Source organism: Lissotriton vulgaris, unplaced genomic scaffold (assembly GCF_964263255.1).
Source record: "Lissotriton vulgaris unplaced genomic scaffold, aLisVul1.2 SCAFFOLD_440, whole genome shotgun sequence".
Taxonomy (NCBI): domain Eukaryota; kingdom Metazoa; phylum Chordata; class Amphibia; order Caudata; family Salamandridae; genus Lissotriton; species Lissotriton vulgaris.
In genome coordinates, this window is record NW_028245134.1 from 1,256,782 (window position 1) to 1,279,363 (window position 22,582).

Sequence of the window (22,582 nt, forward strand, 5' to 3'; positions counted from 1 at the left end):
GTGAAAGATAAGAAGTTTCTCTGAACCGCACCTCCATTTCCATTTCTTCTGTAGCTCGTGGGCGTCTCACGCAACATCCATGGATTTTGACACTGTCCCAGATTCACCAGAAATGGTCGACCTGGAAATACGGCTCAAACCTACTCCTCCCCTGGTGAGACGTGACCAGGAGAAGTATGTTTATTTCTCCTCGTTTCTTTTTCTTTCCTTGTGTGCTGCATTCTGCTGCACACATAAAAAGAGGAAAATGCCTCAGGGGATTGTTATTAAAACAATCCTACTTACAACGCAGGCCCCCTGGTACCATGCTGGAAAGGGGCCTGCTTTGGCCCTCGGCAGCCAACATGGTGCCAAGGCGCGGGAACAGGCAAGAATGCGCTGCATTTTTCTGAATATGATGCATTCCTGCCCTTTTCACTGTCACACACTACAGCGCAGCAATGTGACTTGCGGCGCTGCGTTGCAAACTGCATGACTAATTGTGTCTTACAAGAGTTGCCCACTTTCTTACTTTTCCATGTGAACTGTGCCAACTAGCTCCACTTCCAGGCATTGAAATATCACACTAGGCAAGGCTTATTCATACATGGTAACATTTTCAAGCACTCCAGGGATGACCTGGCCTGGCAGTTCAGGCTGGACTGTTCCCATGAGACACAAGGTCAAAACTAATTTGCATATGGCTGGGTCCAAACTGGAATGGCATGGTGAGCAAAAAAACGATGGATTTAGGCCCAGATCTCTGTGCTGGCGTGAATGTATGACATTGTTCTGCATTCTGTCCATCAATTGTTCTTTTTGCATTTCTTTTAACATTTAGAGCAGGCAAGCTTTTAACCCTTCCCATGCTCATGACGGAAACGTTCCGTCACGAGCCTCGGGTGGGCTGTGCTGGTGACGGAACGGTTCCATCACGGCCCCCGCGCCGCGCCTGCGCGGCGCGAATTCCGCGCCTGCGCTAATGTTCTCTGGCGCGGGCGGGGCCGTGACGGAACCGTTCCGTCACAAGCACAGCTCACCCGCGTGCCGTGACGGAGCGGTTCCGTCACGAGCGCCGGACCGCCGCGCGCCCCCCTTTCCCCCTTAGCACTGCGGCGGAATAGCCGCCGCAGTGAAGGGGTTAAAAAACAAAGTTGAGAGAAAGTGTTTTCCCCACTGACTTTTATTGAAGAAGAAGCAATCTGCCTGACATGAGTCTATTGGTATGTATGGTGACAGACAGCATTTGATTTTTGGCAGTTTAATAACATAGCACAAACAAAAACTCAGTTTTGAGGCCTGTCACATGCTTCGATCTCCCCTTCAAGAATTAATGACAAACTGTCGGACCACGGCCCTTTGGACGCAGTGGTGGTGCCTTGGAGCCTGGGGCCTGTACCCTATCGACGACACCCCCCCCCTTGAGCATTGGGCACAGCTTTGCCCGGCCTGGTAGAGGTCCCACTGTGAGGCAGGGGAGCTCGTTGGGCTGGAGTGCCGCCTGCAGCGATCCCGTGGGGGCAAGGGGACAGTGAATTGGAGGCTCGCTAATCCACCTAGTGCGGGTGGTCACGGAGTTAGGGTCTGCTGCTTCAGGAGAGGCTTCCTGGCCGGTTGGGGTCCTGGTGCTTCCGGGTAGCCGGGCCCAGAATGGGTCGGAATAGAGTACCAGGCCAATCCAATCAGATAGAGAAGTATACAGTGGTGATGACCCGAGATCGGGGTGCGGCAAGTGACGGCCATGACAGAGACCAGGATGAAGGGGGCCCGGACCCATCTCTGAAGGACAAAATGAGGGCCATTAATGACTTTCGGGGCACCATGGAGCCGAAACTCGATTCAGTGCGGGCGGACTTCTGCAAAATGTCTCAAAAAGTCGCAGCTGCGGAAACTGGCATAGGCAGGCTACAGGCGAAGACGGAGCGATTGGAGGAACAGGTGGCCGTGCTCACCAAGAACCAGGCCGACGTGTATTATTAGTGCAGCTTATAGAGCACACGGCTACCTCCAACGTAGGTGTCCCGGTGCTAACAGTGGCGGCAGCAGCCTGACCAAATGAAGTAGATGGATTGTTAAGGCAGGTCAAATAGCCATGTTTTCAGTGCCTTCCTGAACAGACGTTCAGATTTTGCCTTCCAGAGGTGTTCTGGCATAGAGTTCCAGAGCAAAGCTGTTCTGACAGTAAAAGCCCGTCCACCAATCCTAGCTTTCCTGAAGTGTGGAGTAACCAACAGCTCCTGGTGGTTAGATCGCAGGACCCTCGTTTGATGGTATTTCCGAAGTCTTTGCTTGAGGTATTGTGGACCAAAGACTCTGATTTCTCTGTATGCCACAGTCAGCGCCTTAAACTCAATTCGCCTTTTAACGGGCAGCCAATGTAGGCTTCTAAGATGTGGTGATATATGGTGACGGAGTGGCACATTCCTAAGTAGTCTTGCAGCCACGTTTTGTATGGTCTGCAGTTTCCTGATTAGATAGTCTGGCATGCCCAAGTACAAACTATTTACATAGTCTAGCTGTTAAATGACTAATGCGTGGACCACTGATTTTCTGCATTCCATCGGAAGATGTAAGAATTTTCTCAAGGCCTTTAACTTCCAGAAACATGTGGAAGAAACCTGGCTTATTTGAGATTTGCCAGTTAGGTCGGAATCAAACCTAAACCCGAGATTCCTGGCCGATGCGATCGGAGAAGGTGGTGGATTTAGCTCTGAGGGCCACCAAAGGTCAGGCTTGGGAAGAGGAGAATAATTAAAAAAAAGGACCTCTGTTTTATTTGCATTTAGCTTCATGCAGCTGTCCGTCATCCAAATCGCCACTGCCAGCAGACACCTCCTAAAATTTGTGAAGGTCACCTCTGAGTGTTCCCTAAAAGAGAACACCAGCTGGGTGTCATCAGCATATGAGATGACCTTCACCACAAGTTGTTCAATGATTGGGGCTAGCGGAGCCATATAAACATTAAAAAGAGTTGAGCTCAACGCTGAGCCCTGTGGGACTCCACAAACTAAGGGGTTGGACGAAGACAAATGAGGTCATAGAAATACTTTTTGGGATCGTCCCTCCGAAAAGGATCGGAACCAGCTCAAGGTTGTCATCCCCACGCCCAAGTGCGCCAGTCTTTCTAAGAGGATCTGGTGTGCCACCGTGTCGAATGCTGCGGACAAGTCCAGCAACACCAACATTGCACAGCTACCCTGATCTACTGTTTCTCTTATAGTTTCTGCCCCTTCCAGGAGGGCCGTCTCAGTGCTGTAGCCTGATCTAAAGCCCGACTGAGAGTCATGCAGAAGGTTGTGAGACTCTAAGAATTCGGCCAGTTCTTTTTGAACTTCTTTCTCAAGTATCTTAGCCGGTGCCGAAAGGAGTGAAATAGGTCTAAAGTTCTTTAAAATTGCTGGGTCTGCATCTTCTTTCATCAAGATTGGTTGTACAAAAGCTGTTTTCCACCTTATTGGATGAATTCCTTTTTCCAAAGAGGAATTCCAGATAAAATTAAGGAAGGGGTTCAACCAGGTAGCAAGAAGTTTATAAAAACTAGGGTGACAGGGGATCGGCCGGTAAGCCTGACTTGAGTTTATGAAGTTCCAACATTGATGCTTCAAGGCTAAAAGGCCGAAATTCCGAACATTTCTCCACTTGCTGACTGGAAGAGAGAAGTTTAACTGGGATGCTTGCAGGGACTATCTGAGGAAAAGATAAATACATCTTTTGAATTTTAACCTGGAAAAAAATAGCTAAATCTTCACATAGACTAGCTGAAGGCGCAATCGTGCTCTTTAACACTTGTGGCTTCAGAAATCCCTGCACGATCTTAAAAACTTCTCTTGAGGAGTTGTCTGAGGTTTTTATTTGATGTGCAAAAAAAACCTTCAGGGTGTTACGTTTTAGAGTGTGGAATCTTTTTAATGTAGTTCTATATGTGTTCTTGGCATCTAGGTCATATTCTTTCCACCATAGATGCTCAAGTCGCTTGCATAAGCTCTTTTCCTGGCGAAGTTCTAACGAAAATTATGGAGCTGATAGTTTAAGCTCAAGGTTATAATGGGGGCTACTTTATCGAGGGCTGAGGTAATCCAATCATCAAAGACATCCACATCTTGATTAGGATCTCCTGACACAAATGGGGGCATTTCCTGTAATTCTGGACCCATGGACTCGGGTGTAACCTTTCTCCAGTTTAATCTCTTTTCTGACTCGCGGCTAGCCTGTTTGGGGCTAATCATACTTGTAAGAATGAAGGGGACTAAATAATGATCCGTCCAGATCATTGGTAACGGAGCAAGCACTTTCGTGGTGTGGTCGTTGGAGAAAATAAAATCCAACATATGGCCTGCTACATGAGTGGATGCAGTTACCCTTTGTGCAAGATTAAGTCCAGTAAGAGTCTCAGCCAGTTGAAGGGCCAAGGGGCAATTATCCTTATCCATATGGACATTAAAGTCCCCAAGAACTAAGAAATTAGAATATTTTAGGGAAAGGTCTGCAATTGTATCAAACAGCTATGGCCAGTGAGAGGGTAGGGAATCAGGGGGTCTATAAACCAACAGGCCCACATAAGAGGAAGTGGGAGAGAATCTGATACAGAAGGACATTGCCTCTATGGACCCTGTCAACTCTATATTTTTTAATGAGAAGTCCCAATTCTTTCTGAGAATCACTGCTAGCCCTCCCCCCGCCTGTTTCCAGCACGATTCGCTGTTACTATCCTATATCCGTCAGAAATAGCCAGACCTATGTCAGGATTAGAACTTTCTTTTAACCAGGTTTCGGTTAAGAACATGGCATCCCAAGCGTTAATTTCAAGATTAAGCCAAATCTCGCCTTCATGTTTTGGCAGGGATCTGCAATTAATTAAGCATGCGTGCATGTGAAACCTTAAACTCTGTAAATGAGCTGTATCTGGTTGTGACAAGGCAATAGCCAGCCTGGAAGACCAGGAAGGCCGTGCTAGGCGAAATAACATTCGCATAGTGGGCATACCGGAGGAAATGGAAGGGCCCTCAACTGACTTCTTTGTGGAAGACCTCATTTTGAATCACTTGAAAGCGTAGCGCCTCTCGAACTTCTTTTCTGTTGAGCGGGTGCACAGAGTCTTGGGTGGTAAGCCAAAGCCAGGAGCACCCCCACGCACGATCATTGCCCGCATCCTTAAGTATAGGGATAGGGACGCCATCTTGCAGGCGGCACGAGTTCATGGGGATCTCCACCGGGACAATGTCATAATCTGTTTTTTTCCGGACTTTACACTCCTGGTACAGCACCAGCGGCGCTCGTTGGATGGTATAAAGAGGGCGCTTCGAGATAAGAGGGTGAAATACATGATGCTGGTCCCTGCACGGCTCAAGGTTCTAGATGGAGACAAGGCCTATTTCTTAGACACACCAGCAGATGCCGCCGATTGGATGGAAGGATGGCTTACTGTGGGCCGTCGAAGGAAGCGACAGGAGACGCAGGTGGAACAAGGTGGCCGAGGGGCGAGCCTGGTTGCAGGGAGAGCTCCCAGAGATGATGAACGGCAGCAGGCGGAGTGACTCTGGTATGGTAGGGGTTTGCTACGTTAACTATGTGGACCTGTTTGATCTGTGACTATGGGCAGAAAAGGTGGGCGACCGGGCTGCCTGGATCCCGGGAGACAAGAGGGTCACGAACTGTTTCGCTCTGTGACCCTGGCGAGAGACATTGACTGTGGCTGCTCACGAACTTGGGTCAGGATTGTTTGTTGTGCCGGGTGCTGGGGATATGATGTTGTGGGTGGGACACCGGGGGTCGAACTGCATGAGAGGGGGTGCGCTCTGTTATGATACATATGCATCTTCCTTAGGTCAGCGATCCCACATTTCCTCTGGTATGGTTTGTGTTGTGGTATCGGGTCACCAGGCACTCTGCATGTTTTATTGGTGGGTGGTTGGAGGCTCACCAGGCAGGGAGGCAGGGGGGGCGATGGGGGAATGAGGTGTTGGGTTTGTGCAGGTGGGGAGGGGTGGAGGTTTGTTTCTTATGGACGAATTTTTTATGCTCATTACTTGGTCAGTCCTTTGGAGGGAGAAATGGTGGGTGGTTCACCACAGGATAGCAGGTTTGAGTCGTAGAGCTGGCGGGACACAAATGCAGGATGGGCTCCCAGACACAGGTTAAGATTTGGACGTGGAACGTCAATGGTCTGGGCAACAAGATTAAAAGGACTTTAGTGCTGCAGCATCTAAAGCGACATTCTCCGGATGTGGTTCTCCTGCAGGAGACACACTTGCGGGGTAGCAGATGCCAGGCATTGGACTGCTTTGGGTACAAAATGGCTGCTCATTCGGTCTTCACGTCTGGCTCCAGGGGAGTGGGCATTCTAATGCGTAAGGCCTTTCCTATTGTGCTCACTGGGACGTGGACAGATTACTTGGGTTGAATGGTGGCGGTAGCGAGCGGGTGGGAGGGACGGAATGTTGTTTTTTGCTCCTGTTATGTTACACTCAATGACTTACACACGATTGGGCTCCTTTTTGACTGATCTTCCCCTGGGGACGCTCCTAGTGGGTGGGGACATGAACGCAGTTCTGGCCGCTGCAATAGATCGGGTGGGGGGCAGGGATACCGGGGGGAGCGGGGATTGCAGGGATTCCTGGAGTCTTTTGGCCTGAGCAACTTGTGGCGGGCACATTATCCCCCCTCGAGACAAAACACGTTCTAATCAGCCAGACACGGGTCCTTTCCTAGACTGGATCACCTGATGACATGTACTGATCAATTGGGATACTTTTTGGACCCTCAAATCATGGCGAGGGGTCTCTCCAACCATTCCCCGGTGGGTGCGATTTTGAGGGGACCAGTCGTTAACAGGGCGGAGTTCCCTCGGATTGACCCATGGCATCTGCGGGATGTAAGATAAGTGACAAACTTAGGGAGGGCTCTCAGCTCTACTTTGAGGAAAACCAGGGGTCAGTAGCATCACATATTGTACTTGGGAGGCTTACAAGACCGTCTTGAGGGGGCAGGCTCAGGCCCTGATTGGAGCAAAAAAGGAGGAATCCTTACAGATTAGGGGGCTAGAGGATGAGATCACTGAGCTAGACCAGCGGGAGGGTGCCGTGTCTTCGCTAGACAGTCGTCATGCTCTGGCACTTAAGCAGAAAGAGCTTAGGGCCCTAGCAGAGGGCGAGGCAAGGGCCTTTGCCCTGGCCACGCAACACCGTATTTATGATGTTGGAGACAAAGCCCTAAAGCTCCTAGCTTGGTTGGAACGCAGAGATAGAGAGCGATCCTGGGTGGCGTCGGTGCGGGATAAGTCTGGTTCACCTGTGACCATCCGGGACAGACATTGCAGAGGCGTTCGCAACGCACTTTGAAGAGGTTTATACCCCGGTATGTTCCAGGACGGAGCAGGACTGCAAGGAATTTTTGCGTGACTTTGCGCTTAACACTCTGTCTCAGTCTCAGAGTGTTGCCCTGGAGACAGACCTGATTGAGATCTTCAAGAGACAGTTGAACATTGTCACAGGGCCCCTTTTGCGGATGTACCTAGAGGCGCGACAGGTGGGGACGCTACCGCCCAATCAGAGAGAGACCATGATCGTGGGTATCCACAAGGATGGCAAACCGGTTGATTGTTGCTCTTCCTAGCGGCTGATCTCACTTATAAATGCAGAGGCGAAGGTGTTAGCAAAGGTCCTGGCTGACAGGTTGCTCCCACTACTGCCAGATCTGATTCATGTTGATCAGTGAGGGTTCATGCCGCGAAGAAGTACTAGACATAATTTGCGACATTTGTATGGCGTACTGTATATGGGGGACATGCAGACGGTATTGATGGCACTCGACGCATCCAAGGCGTTTGACAGTATTGAGTGGCCATACCTCTTCATGGTTCTGCGGAGACTGGACTTCGGTCCAATTTTCTGCAGTTGGGTGCGCCTCTTGTATGAACAGACACTGGCGCGTGTATGGGTTAATGGAACGGTATCCAGAGCCTTCCAGCTTCGGCGGGGCACGAGGCAGGAATGCCCCCTGTCCCCTGTCTTGTTCGCCTTGGCGCTGGAACCGTTGGCTCATTGGGTCAGAAGGGACTGCTCGTTCTGGGGCCTAGCACTTAACGGTGCTTGGGTGGAGAGCATCAGCCTTTACGCTGACGAAATTGTGCTTTAAATGGCTAGGCACTACCAGTCGATGGTGCAGGCATTCCACCTCTTCGAACTCTTTGGGAGCTATTCGGGCTATAGAATCAATTGGGCAAAATCGGTTATCTTTCCCCTGTCGGACCCTCCTCCGCGGAAACGGTCAAGGTGCCCTGCGGTGGTAGCAAGAGATGGCTTCAGATACCTGGGGTTGTTCATCACCAGAGACAAAACAGAGTCTCTTACTAAGAACCATGAATCCCAGTTGACGCGCCTCCTCACTGATGTAAGTCACTGTCGCACGCTGCCTCTGCCCCTGATGGGTTGTGCCGCGATGTTTAAAATGTTGGCGTTGCCCCACCTCTTGTATATCTTGCAGATCACGCTGTATCCGATCCTGCTGGGGTTCTTCAAGCGAAGATCCCAGGTGGTGCGGACGATTCTGTGGGATGGGGGCACCTCTCGGATTGCGTTGCGCAAACTAACAAGGGGGGTGTACGTCAGTGGGCTAGCCCTGCCGGACGTGCAATTATATTACTGGGCGTCCCAGCTTCAGGTCGTTAATGACTGGGTGTATGCAGACAGGTCGGACCGGCCATTAGAGTAGATTGGTTTGTGATGCCGGTTGGGAATTGTGAGTCTTTGTTATACTCCAAGAGGACATGTGCAGATTGCCCCTCACATACTGGAGTGGTAGTCCACTGCTGGAAGGAGGCAAATAGATTCCTGGGGTGGACGGGATCCCTGATGAGTAGGACCCCCTTGTGGATTGGGGAGCAGCTGAGTAAGGTAGCTCGATTGGAGGGCTTTAGGGGTTGGCAACTCATTGGTATTGACTATTTGGGGGATGTGTGGAAAGGGGACGCCCCCGTTCATTTGAATACCTGCAGCAGGAATATGATCTACGGGACTCGCAGCGCTTTCATTACTTACGCCTCATTTATGTTTTGCGTTCAGGTATCCGAGAGGGCGCCTCGTTCCCGGAATATTCCCCCATGGAGGATCGATTACTTCTTGATCCCATCCTCGACAATCCCACATCCACGATATATCGCAAGTTAATAAACAACATGCCCTTTAGTGTCACTGATGGCGACTTGGGAGCGGGACTTGGGCCCCTTGGAGGATGACGACTGGCAGGATGCCCTGCAGAGTCCACGGGAAATCGCGTTCTGGGTCCGGTTCCGGATGGCGCAGCTCAAAATTCTACACCGGGCCTGCTACCCCCCTACCCTACTGTACACCTGGGGTGGGTGCCAGTCTACTTTGTGCGCACAGGGGTGTGGGGGGGAAAGGTCCTTCTACCACATACTATGGGAGTGCCCGGAGATTGTCCCCTTTCGTACGAAGGTCACAGATATAATGGCAGAGGTGGTGGGCTCTCCGGTCCCGAGGGAGCCCAAAAGGTTACTTTTAATGATAAAGGGGCCCACTGATTGGGCAAGATATGGGGAAGTCTTGTTGGCCATGGTGGCGGGAGTGGCAAAAAGGAATATTGCCAGGGCCTGGGGGGGCGACGGCTCCTCCACAGTGGGACCAATGGGAGCAGTACCTTGATTGGTGTCAGAGGACAGAGGAGACCATCTACAAAAGCAGGGGGTGCCCCAAAAAATGGAAGATGATCTGGGGGCCTTGGTGAAGATACAGGGGAATGGGGGGAGGCCTGGGATAATGGGGTTCACTTTGAATGCCCAGTTTATGGTTAATTGTGACTATTCTTTACGCTGTCCACTGCCTGTTTGTCTGATGCAATGTGACCAATGACTTGACATGTCAACTAGAATGAGCACTGTTAATAAAAAGAGTTTAAAAAAAGAATTCATGACGAAGAGTTAACCTTTGACGTCAGAGGTAATTCTTGGCTAGTGAGGGAGCATAACTGGCATGAACACTTTTATTTGTGACAGTTTTGAAAATCTCTGATCAGGTTTCTGCATGCAGGAATCGGGAGGCGGGAGACGAGCCTTGAAATTGGTAATCCCCCCCACCTGACTCGAGAGGGTTGGCATGCTTGCTTATTACACAAGGTATTGGAGCGCTTTACATGAGCACTAGTTAAATTACACAAAGACACATTCATGTGTTGCAGCAACATGGAATTTAAGTGACTTGTCCTGAATAACAGGCTGTTGAGCCACCACTGAGACTCAAACCCAGTTCCCCATTTCCAAAATCAGCAGCTCTGGTTGTTACACCACATTCTCTCCCTGGTGAAGCATAGGCAGGGGTTGAGAAACCCCCAGATGCACATAAACTCAGAATGAGCCAAGCCTTCCTTCTATCTGCAGCACACATGATTCTTCCCAGAACAAAAAGAGTCAGGAAGGGAGTCAAAAAAGGCGGGTGCAAGTACAAAATGATCTTGTCCTTTTCAGCTGCATGAAGATCAACGTCAGCACTGTCCTGGACCTACACTGGACATCGCCGCCGAAGCTGGATCCTATGATATGAGACAGAGTGGGACCCAGGTCTTTGTTGTGAGGGAGGCGAGGTGGGCTTTGGCTGGACCCCAAGGACGTCTCCAGACGTATGTCTCAATGCAACGTTTTCCAAGGTTGGAGAGGTACCCTGATATCCACATAGGATGACGGCCTCTCTCCCGGTCATTACAGACACTGCTTCCAGTTCTCCACCTTCAAGTGATTGAGTAATATACTTTGGGTATTTCAGCCTTGTTTTTTTCCCCATGAATCAAATTAGACTGGCACACCTGAAGTCAATGATTTATAGGTGAACATTTCAGGACTCTAGGAAGGGAAAGATATGCCCTGGAGTGAAGGGGTCTCTCTAAATTCACAGGACTTCCTGAGTAAGAGACTGTGGCAAACCAAGGATTGATGGATGATACGCCAGCCACTACTACCAGTTTATTGCCAGATAAGGACCTATTCATTTATTTATGCGATTTGTAAAGCGCATAGCTGCCCAAGGACTTCCCAGCGCTGCAGAGAGGGTAGCGGGTCGGTGTGAAGGGGAATCATGGAAAGAGCCAGGTTTTAAGTTTCTTCCTGAAGCTACGTCGGTCCTTTAGAAGTCGCAATTCAGTAATAATAATATTTAAGTTAGTGCAACGGTCAAAGTTGCATTAAAATAAGTAAAAAGAGATACTCTGTTTTTTCCACTTCTAAGTACAGCAAATAGTAGATAATGTGATTGGCCAATTTACTGGTACTCAACTTGAAACTGGTAAAGGATCAGATACCTTAAACATAAAGATCTCAGCATGGTCACACTCACCTGCACGTAGTGCGCCAGGTGCATGCCCAGGTAGTTCTCAGGATTATCCAGGATGATGGTGACCCCCATGCTAGAGGGGGTGGAGTGCATGTCCAGCAGCAGGTCGTAGGCATTGGGTGAACCCTTCGGACCGAAGACCAAGTTAAGCTCCTTGGCTCTTTTTTCCTCATACGGGGTGTCCTCTGTGTCTGGGGCGCTGGAACAGGGGCAAGCAGGTGATGAGTGGGAGCAGAGAAATAAAAGACATTCATTAGACTAACACAGATATAGAAGCGAATTTGAAGATCGTTTGAACATGGTTGCAGAGTGTCTTTGGTAGTCCAACCCACAGGGCAATTGTTCAGCGTTTCCTAGTCCACTTTTATCACGGACAGAGAACTTATTGATGAGATACCAAGTTACCACAATGTCAGAAGACATCCTCCAGTTTTAAAAAACCAGAGAGATCCTCCCTCTCATCAGAAAAATATAGAATTTTTATCATCACTTGCACGCCTATTCAGTTTATGGGAACTCTCACCATTTTAAAGCCAATATATGATTGGTTAGCTCTAATGGATATAAAGCATTGGAGGTAAATTGACTCTCCCCCTAGACCTGTTGGACAAAATATCAGCTGACATCTTTCATGAGTTGCAGGCATGCAGATACACTTTTGTGACTTACAGACATAGTAATACACAACAGGTTCCCAGCCAGACCCTCCTTAGCACTTGTACCCGAAAAATGGAACCCACTCTCAGGCCATTTTAAGAACTTAGGAAAAGTCAAAATGTTGTTCATGAGTGCCTTTCTCCTGACTTGTACAATCAATCTGGAGTTTTTAGAGTGTGGCTACTCACCCATGATTGTCTCAAGGCGCTGGAGAGGGGGTGGGGGGGGGCTCAAGGCGCGTTGTCTGGGCTGATCCATCTGGGCGTGGAGCTAAGTTATCCTGAGTAGTGCGCTATACAAGTGTTTTATGATGATGACAATGATGATGTCCCTGTGTGAATCCTTCAGTCAGTGGCCAACATGTCCAAACAGGTTCTAGTTTATTTGTGAGACTCACAGTTTGTATCATTCTTTTGTGTTCTTGTGTCCCAGCATTTGTGTTGTGCGCAGTCAGACTCAAAACTGAATTTCTAAAATGGCATCAGACCAAGTAACTGGCATTATCTGATGTACAATCTATATGTTAGAATTGTTACAAGGGAGTAGATAATCTTAGCTGTATCTCCTTTAAGATCACAGAATGCTGGAATAATTGTAAAATTGACATGGAGAGAAGTCACTGACTTGAAGGAGTTCCTAACTGGCAATCCAAACTAACATGCAAACAACACTTCACCAGAAACAGCAAAGGTGGATATACCAACTCCATGCACATGTGACGGGTCCCAACAATGACGTAGAGCGGGAAATATTAGCGACCTGTTAAATCAATAGACCTCTCTCACTCGGTGATATCTTCCACACAGTGTCTATTCTATGTGCATCTCTGTATTACCAGTGGTTCTTTGTCCCTGGCTCTTGAGAGTTAGCTACGATAACACAAGTGTTGTATGTTCACTGACTATAGACACAACAACTGGTTTTATCCTGAAGGGATCAGATAGGGCACTGGAGGTAAATGTTTTCAGATTAGATGGCAACCAAAATCTGCCTTCAGGATTACATTAAGACACGGTGGAAGCTCCATCTTTTTGCTTCCTGATGGGACTGAACTTCAGACTGACATAAAGCATGCAGTGAGCAAAAGTAAAAGTACATGGGGCATTTATCTTATAGCAAGACACAGTGGACCAAAAAGTCATGATCATGATTTTCTCCAGTGAATGAGTTCCATCTGTCGTTAGTAGGACATTAATTCTACAAAAACACAATACAGTACAGCACACAATGCTATCATTTTTAATTGTGTGCAAATAGATGATTACCAAAAAATCCTAATTAATTCAAAGACACATAATAATTGCATCTATATTTTTTTAGAAACATAAAGATTGAGGATCAAACCAAATTCATTTGAAAGATGCAAGAGACATCCTTGCAATCTGAGCAAAGGTTTGTCCACCCCAATGTCCTGATCTGAATCTCAGTATTAATGAGTGCATAGTTCCAATAAGAAGCCTGAGTTCTTATGACTATGTCTAAAGCCATGAAAAAGTTAATTATTCAGAGTCCTTGCAAATCTTTTTAAGGTGACCCACTGAGCTACAAAATGTATTAATGTGATCTTCTGGTAGCTTACAGAAATGTTATTGTCAAGCAAGTGTCTCTCTTACTTTAGTAGATTTTAAAGTCAGTTACAAAGATAAGCCATAACGCCATTAGTTGACGGGGGGATTCTGACCATCCACGGAATCGTCAATGATAACTATAAACTAAATGTTATTTACTGGTCAATGTAAGTAGTATTTCATAGACCTGAACATCCAAGCACCGAAACGTGTTGACATATTGCCTATGGGAGATAAACATCCGCCCTGCTTTCAAATCGTGCAAATAGAAGTAAATAATTAATTATAAATGTTGCTGATCCCATCATTAACCAATCAATGTTAGTATTTTTACGGCAACTTACTCCTGATGCAGTACCTCAGATAGTGGTTGTTGAAACCCAGTGGTTTGAATGACACAACGTCATACCAGGGAGAAGAGACTGGTAGGCTAGGGAAACATCAGCCTCTTGGCTCAAAGCACCTCAACTCTATCATTTATCAATAATTAACAAGTTGGGGGACTACCTTGGCTAGTCAATAAACATTGATGCTTGTCAGCAAGTTTTATTGACTTTTTCGCTTTACAACGGGCTGGAGTTTACTGGACTCCACAGCAAAAATAATAACATGTTTTATGTCTATTTCTAGTACTTCATTAGGAGTAGTTCTAATTTCAGAAGTCTTCTAAGCTAAGGATCAAGTTTTATACCTCATGAACAAACAGAACACATTTTTATACACATAAAGAAATCTGTAAGGTCACTTATTTTATGTAACGTAACTTTTTTTATATAATGTAACTTATTTTGGTGGCGAGGTGAGGTAAGCACGCAAGGTAACACTAACAGTCCAAAGAATTTTCGAAGGAGGTTGCCACGGTTGTCAACTTGAATATCAGTATGAGGAATTCTCCTGTCCGCGCCCAGGCAACAATTAATCTATTCATTACTGGTCTGAGTGCAATCAAGGTATTGATTCTGCCTTCTGACTGAAATGCACAAGAGAGGCCTTTGCAATGTTAGGTCAGGAGAAAGGGAGAGAAACTCCCAGGTAAGGCTAATGTAGGAAAAATGTACATAAACAGAATGTGCCCTCAAATGCTAAATGTGAACCATGTGAGGCATATTTAAGCGCAGCAGTTTTCAATGCACTGCCTTTTGTGTGCATCGGTGTGTCTCACTGAAGGAGTACCTGTGAGGGGCCCCTCCCCTCCTGCTGCCTGGGGGCAGGGGCATCCCATGTCCTTGTCCTCCTAGACCATCACCAACATCATATTAGATGAACAAGATTGGAGCACTACAAGTACCAGAATGCAATTAAGAACCCGGGACGCCATATCTCCACCGCCTCACGAGCCCCCACAGTGGCCCTCATTCCAAGGAGGAGGCTGACATCCTCTCTTGTCTTCGTACGAATCATCTCCCAACAGTCCTGCTAAACCACCTGTGGCTCAGGTAGGCCGCATCAGGATAGTCCGACTCCTGGGGAAGGAGGGGGAGATTCGTCCATCTTGCATATGGGGCTTCACTTGACGAGCGTCGCCCCACTGCTTTCTCGCAGTGGGAGAAAGCCAACACATTTTAGTTATTATCATTTTATGTTTGCTTTGCGCATTGCGGGTGGGCTGGGCTGCTCTGCTCTTTGAGCAGGACAGGGGAGAAGTGTGTTACCCACTTCTGAGTGCGCAAAGACTGTTTGGTTACCCGTCTCAGGCCGCCCAAACCCCTCGCACCCACCTGTGAGCAATGCCAGCCACCACTGCACTAGAGGTCGCTCCGGGCATAAAAGCACATTACCTGGTGATATATGGCCATACCTCAGACCCTTTCAGGAGGTCATGGAGTACTCAAAGGCCACTTATCCTTGGTGTCCCGGGGGCTTGTCGGATTTATGGATTCGTAAACTGGGCCAAGAACAACAACTTCCACACTTGGCTCTCAGGGTGTCAGAGTGAGCAGTCTCAGGATTGTCAGGGAGGTAGGGTGGGGTGCTGCAGCTCAGAGCTCAACAATCAATCAACAACCCAATAAAGTGAATGTCCGGCCACTTTCTATGTTTTGAAGAAATAAGGTCCTTTATTACACAATGATATTCAATTCTGCACACAACTAGCAGCTGAAGCCAATGATTAGGGGTGCTAGCCTTGCACCTACCGAGATCCTGTGATGTAACCTCTGTACCTACATGCTCTCACCAGTTCTGGGTTCCCTGCTCTATCTCTCGGGAGAAATCAGAGTCACTCAAATCTGGCACAGGTGCAGTGCAACCACTCCCTAACAGTATGTGTACTCACTGCTCAGGCCTTTTAGTCTCATACCCACTCATTGGTTAATTCAATCCTCTCAGGTCTTTCTCAGTTCACCGGGTACCCTGGGCATGCATGCGCCCTCCAGTGAGTGGTGGCACACTGGCTGGTAGCCTTTGAGTACCTCCTACCCCAGCACCTGGCCGCATTTGGCAGCGCGCCCTCTTGGGTTCCTCTGTGTGCTGGAGTGCGAAGCAGTAGGCCTGAGATGAAGCTGTCCCACCTGTACCAGTGATAAATGTCTTGGGCCTTTTGTCCTGGCAGTCGCCCACGTTGGGGCAGGGTGATCCACAGACTTTAGGTAATGTACCTTAGATATGGGAGACTAGCTGTCAGGCAGACACCAGACCTGGTTACCCAGCCGCCTCTCCCAACCCCTCCCAGTTCTTTGCAGAGCATTTCCTTCCTTGACAAAACAATGACTTATAACTGGAACAAATATTGGGGTACTGGGGTCCCACATTTATACACAACTGGTAGACAGGAGATGAAGCTCCATTGTCTGAAGCTATAGAGCCAGTTTAGGGTGATTCTCCTTCAAGTGTCCTTTCCTTTGTGCTCATCAGGCTCAGAGTTTGTGTAAAGTGGTGTGTCTCGCAACAGTGTTGGCTCTATTCTGGAACACCCACAACCGAGGCACAAGAAGGTATTGAGATTTCTGCAGCCAGCTGGCATACCTCAACTGAAGGAGGAGCCAAGGAAAGGCAAAGGGCAGGCCTCACCTTAAGCATTCCTCACTGTTCATAACAGAGCGTGCCCATCCCTCAGGATACCTTCCACCAAATGTCAGTGCTCAGGAAGAGAAATCAGCAGCTCCTTGGTAACCAGTAGGCCTTGTAGATCATCTAAAAGAGGCCCTGTCTCCTCGGTCCTTACATCAGTCTGGGCACTCCCTCTCACCACAGGAATGTGAGTATTACACTTCCACTGTCTGGGAGCTCAGTCCTCACTGCCACCTTGGGCAAGGCCAGGTCGGGGTACCGGCCACTGTCCTCCATTACTCTGGTTCCCTCTTTTCACACCATGCATGTACCATGCATGCTGCACACATCAACACGACTAACATGCACTCAGATGTTAGCGGTGAGGACTGGGTAAGCGCATAGAAGCATCATTTTAAATTAGTAATCTACTGCCACCAGATGAAGGCTTGATACATCCCTCCAGACCACAGACAAATTCAGAACCTAGTCATACCAGGCCTAGGCCTCAGTGCACATATCACATTAGTGCGATGTCAGGACCATATTATCCAAAGCCAGGATAGCGAATGCCCCATACAGAGGGACATTTGCATCCCAAGACTGACCAAGTATTGTAATTGCATTTATATAGGAAAAAAGTACAAAAATTGTGGGCAATCTCTGGCCTGGCAATATCAATAATCAGAGTGACCCATTGGAGAGAGCAGAGGAAGGGCCTGGAGTAGCCACTGGGCTGGAATTCTTCCAGGCTCCTACTGAGGAGCATTTCAATAATGTAGCCCAAAGTATTACATCGCGCTCCCCCCGGGATCCCCTCCCGCCTAGAGTCTGGAAGGTATTCGGACGGGAAACTCTCCCTTGGCTGCGATTAATCTGTAATCAGTCCTTGGCAGTGGAAGTGGTGCCGGAGGCCTGGAAACAGGCAGTAGTTACCCCCCTACTTACGAAACCCTCCCTGGACCCTGTGGTCCCAGCTAATTTTAGACCTATATCTCTGCTACCATACCCAATTAAGATCTTGGAGAAAATAGTAAGTAGGACTTTGTCAGGCTACTTAGGGGACACCCATCTATTAGATAGGGTTCAATGTGGCTTTCGTCCGGGCATAGCACGGAGACTGCTTTGGTCACCATAATGGACAATTTACGGATGCACGCTGACAATGGAGACTGTTCTGTGCTAGTGTTATTAGATATGTCAGCCGCATTTGACACGCTGAACCATACCATACTGGTAGAAAGACTGAATGGCCTGGGGGTCAAAGGACGAGTCCTGCAGTGGTTACAATCCTATCTATCAGGGAGACAACAGGAGGTGACAATGCCGCCGTTTGAGTCTAATAAGTCCCCGGTACACCATGGGGTTCCACAGGGATCTGCGATAAGCCCCATCCTGTTTAATATCTACCTGCGTCCTCTACTCTCCCTTGTCAAGTCCTTTGGAATCGACTTGATTAACTACGCGGATGACACCCAATTGGTGTTTTCCCTGGAAGGGAAACATGCGGTGTCCATGGACAAGTTCCAGGAGTGTATGTACCAGACAGTAAGCTGGCTCAGAAAAAACTCCCTACAATTTAACAGGGGGAAGGCAGAGGTGATATTCTGCCCTACTCCCTCCAGTTTACAGTTACGCTCGATACCAGAGTTTAAGCTTACCCCAGAAGAGGATCCCCTTGTCCCCGCTAAAACTGTGCGCAACTTGGGGGTATTAGTGGATGGTAGTCTCCAAATGGAGTCTCAGGCAAATAAAACTGTCAGCGTCTGCTTCTCCCTGTTGCGGATGTTGTGACAGATTCTTCCTTTCCTGCCTACAGAAGCCCGCTCGCTTGTAGTGAGGAGCGTAATTCTTAGCAGATTGGACTACTGCAATGCTCTGGGTTTGGGAGCCCCACAATACATCTTACAGAGCTTGCAGAGAGTCCAGTCTATGGCAGCTAAGTTGGCGCTAAATAGGCAACGAAGGTCTTCTACGAGTTTAGCCTTAAGAGACCTACACTGGCTGCCTATCAAAGAGAGAATCTGCTTTAAATCTCTCTGCATTGTGTACAAAGCGGCAAATGAGGAGGGCCCTATTCCACTGCAGGAGAGGTTCACATGGCACAATCCAAACAGACAGCTTTGCTCCTCGGACGCAAACCTGATTAAGATCTTTAGGTTTAGGAAAACCAGAATGTGGGGCAGAGCCTTTGGGGTGGTTGCTGCACGACTATGGAATGATCTGTCCCAGACCATCAGACAGGCCAATTCGAAAGAAAGAATCTGAAAACCTGGTTGTTACCAAGGATGGAAAACTAGTCCTCGCATTGCCTACTATGGGATGGTAACGTGCTGACCATCACCAATTCTAAAGCGCCAGGATACCCGTGGGGTGACAGTTTTTGCGCTATATAAGTGTACTATACATTCATACAGACAGCACTTACTACACCTGACGAGGTGTCAAAGCGCTTTTTTGGCCGGAGTAGCCCGCTACTCCCGAACCCATAAGGGATTAGTGTTGAATAAGTATAGTGAAATATGAAAGTAATTTGAGTGGTGGATAGGTTAGTCAGTTATTTGGATTCAGAAGGATAGCGAGAGTATAGAAGAGGGAAAAAAGGTTTGTATTTATATAACACTTGTTACCATTGATGGGGTGTTAAAGCACTTTTTTTGGCGAGTAGCACGCTACTCCGGAAACCCATAAAGGATTAGTGGTGAATGAGTATAGTGAAATATGAAAGTAATTTGAGTGGTGGATATTAGCCAGTTATTTGGAGTGGGAAGGATAGCAGAGGGATAGAAGAGAGAAAAAAGGTTTGCATTTATATAGCACTTTTTAACCCTGTTGGGGTGTTGAAGCGCTTTTTTGGCGATTAGCATGCAAGTATTTGAGGATCTGTCTTATGAGTTGTAGTTGAAAATATAACGCTGTACCTTCCATACGACAGGTGTCCCTGGGCATACAAGACTTCACCGGGCGCATATCATGGCAGAGTTTTTCTTTTTTTGCATTTTTTGTTGCGCAAACTTGGCCCAAGGGCATTAGAGTGCTTTACATGAACACTACACTACATTTCACAAGCTCATGTTTTTCTCTGTTTCGGCACAGGGGGATCAAGAGATTTGCCCTGAATCACAGGACGTTGAGCCGACGTGCGACTTGACCCTTGTTCCAGAATTCCAAGTCAGCAGCTTTGGCCATTAGGCCACATCTTCTTCCTGTATTACTATTTAGCGTGAGTCTAATCTAGGCTGAATCTAGCATGTGAAGCCTGTATCGCGACAATAGGGGCAGACTATCATCATTGTATGGCAATAATACGTTATGAAACACGCCTGTGCCTGACATACAAGAATGTATCTGACATATGAGCTGTGCAGGGGCACCTGATGACTGTCCCTGACATTAGAGGGCCATGCATTGCATGTTCAAAGAGAGTACTGGAGCCTACACATATGTAAATGTAAATGTACATGTATTTATATAGCGCAAATCACCGACCCGGTATCTAAGCGCTTGCTTAGGGAACCCGTCCTGGTATTCCCCTGTGAGATACCCTGGCAGGGTCCACAAGGTGAAAGCCAGGCATCCCACCGCGAGGGGCCGTTGTGGAGATTAAGCAAGCTATTGCCCAGAGTCGCAGAGTGTGAACCCATGAATCGAGTAGGCACCGGAGCGAGAATTGTCGAGTCCGTGGACATTTTCGGGCTCAAGACACGCCGAGCCGGGAAATGAACCTTCCAGGTCTGCCTCCTCTAACCAGTCCGTCAAGGGGTGGATGAATGGGTCAGTGTGACCCCCCTCTCCTCCCCCCCCTTGAAGTAAGGATGAAGTCTTGCTGAAACCACACTGTCTGAGCAGACTGAAGCACAAGTTACAGAAGGAAGCATCCTGGAAATAGATATGTGACGGGGTCCCTGGTGCGAACAGCAGCTCATCGCCAGAGTCACTCTACCTTCCTTTTTTTTATCAGGATAGCGTTAGCTTCCCTTCAGGGCGGGGGGAAACCGGATGCCAGGCACCGAGAACAACAGGAAGTCAGGCGCTCAACCTAGAACCCCAAAGGCAGAGCAGCGATGAAAGGGAGAAATCAAAGAGGTGAAAACAGAGTTTGTTCGAGTGGAAGTTGACAGAGTGACCAGATAAAGACCGAAGGAGAGAAACAGAGAAAAGAGTGAGAGAGAAAGAGAGAATAAGAAAGGATAGAGTTATAGAGTGACTGATTGTGTATGAGAAAGAATAAAGTAACAAGGTAAAAGAACAACACAGAAATGGAAACAAGTCAGCAAAGCGGGAAGGAGTCACCAACTCACCAGCCAAGTGAACAATAGTATTCTGCCGCTCGAGTAGACTTTCTACCCGAGCAGCAACTTTCTCAACGCAAACAGAATGTTTCTCAACGAGAGCAGTCGCGACCAACCGTGACTGCCCGCATTGAGAAATACGACTGCTCGTGTTGAGAAATCTCACCGGGAGGTGGATTTTCCTCACTTATGCTCAACAACTTGATGCTGGAAAGCGCAAGCGAGGAAAAAAACTACACAGGCGGAGTTTTTGGAACTAGGCACACTCCGCGGAGCGTGGAAAACTCTGCAAACTCCACGAACGGAGAAGAGTTCACAGCCCAGGCTTATGTTTGAACAGGCCCCACAGAATGGTAAACATACTGGGCCCGATTCACAGAATGAACTTTAGACTCAATCCTAAACTTACTACTATTTTGGTATTCACAGAATGCACTTAGTACTTTTGGTATTCACAGAAGTTAAGATTTTGTCTTAAGTTTGTCTTAAGACAAACTTAAGACAGGCTTAAGACAGACTTAAGACAGACTTAAGACAAAATCCTAACTTCTGTGAATACCAAAAGTAGTAAATTCATTCTGTGAATGCCAAAAGTAGTAAGTTTAGGATTGAGTCTTAAATTCATTCTGTGAATCTGGCCCGGTGAGATTAAGAATGCCAACAACTTGCAGAGGGCAGCGGCCTTCTTATTTAACATTAAATATAAAGATAAACCTAACAAAATAAATGAAAGGCGATATGTGTGTTTACTACTTCTATAAGTGGATCACATATGCGACACCAAGTGACCCACAGTAGCCAATGGCTGAAAGGGACCCTCTAAAAACCCCTTTATGTATGTATACATTTGTTGTTTTGTGTGCTGTTTCCAGGAGAGGTAGGTGAGCCACTGAAGCTCGAGCCAGGCTCGAGTCTGAAGCCAGGCTCCTGCTCCGTTCAAGGCCCTGTTGGAACCTCGAGCCCATAACGAGCCGAGCTTTCATATGTCTTCTGCTTTCCTCCCTCTGGCCATCATGTGGCATTATGGTCAGAGCCGCCGGCTGTGGAGGCTTGAGTCTCAGCACTGGCTCAACATCCTGTGATTCTGGGCAAATCATTTAATTTCCCGTGCCTATGAACAAACCATGTGACCTTTTGTAATGTAGCTGGCACTCACGTAAAGTGCACCAATACCTTTGGGCTAAGTTTGCACTATATTTTAAAAATTGCAGAAAGATGCACTGAAAGGTCAATACAAAGTCTTAGCATAAGGAAAGACAAATAGATACACACTCACTGTCCAATTTGTGCAAAGTGAACCAGAAAACCTGGATACATAGTGGCTCCCTGCTTAAATTGCGTGATCTTATGCAAATGTTAATGTTCAGCCAAACTTTTTTCTTCATTATCGAGTATTAAAGCACTTTAATACATGTGAGTTCAGACTTCCAGTTGTACAAAACTATCACTTTTAATAGGTACTTCACCATGTAATGCTATAATGTGCCCTATTAATGTCAAAGCTTCTAAACGTTAAAGGAATACACTTTTTTTTATAAATTGTGAACAGACATTATCATATTTTTTATATGATGTTTGTTGTATGATTTGCTGGCTCGGCTCTCCTTGTTAATTTGTTGCCTTGCCCAGCTCTAGTTTCCAGACAGCTAAAGCGCTTTGTAGGCAAGACCTAAAAACCGGGAAGGATGAGAGGGATACTGCAGATATCTTAGCGCCGAGATGCCCTTGGGCCTTCGTTTGCGCTCTATAAATGCTGTTAATA

The 22,582-nt window shown here is 47.6% G+C and overlaps 1 protein-coding gene across 1 annotated transcript in view; it reads right to left on the reverse strand.

Moving 5' to 3' along the window:
* LOC147666517 (N-acyl-aromatic-L-amino acid amidohydrolase (carboxylate-forming)-like) overlaps nt 1-22,582 on the reverse strand; it is a 77,283-nt gene that overhangs the window by 52,068 nt on the left and 2,633 nt on the right. The window contains exon 2 of the mRNA XM_086949030.1: nt 11,319-11,514. Coding sequence (XP_086805156.1) covers nt 11,319-11,514 — 196 coding nt within the window. The remainder of the gene's footprint in view (nt 1-11,318; nt 11,515-22,582) is intronic.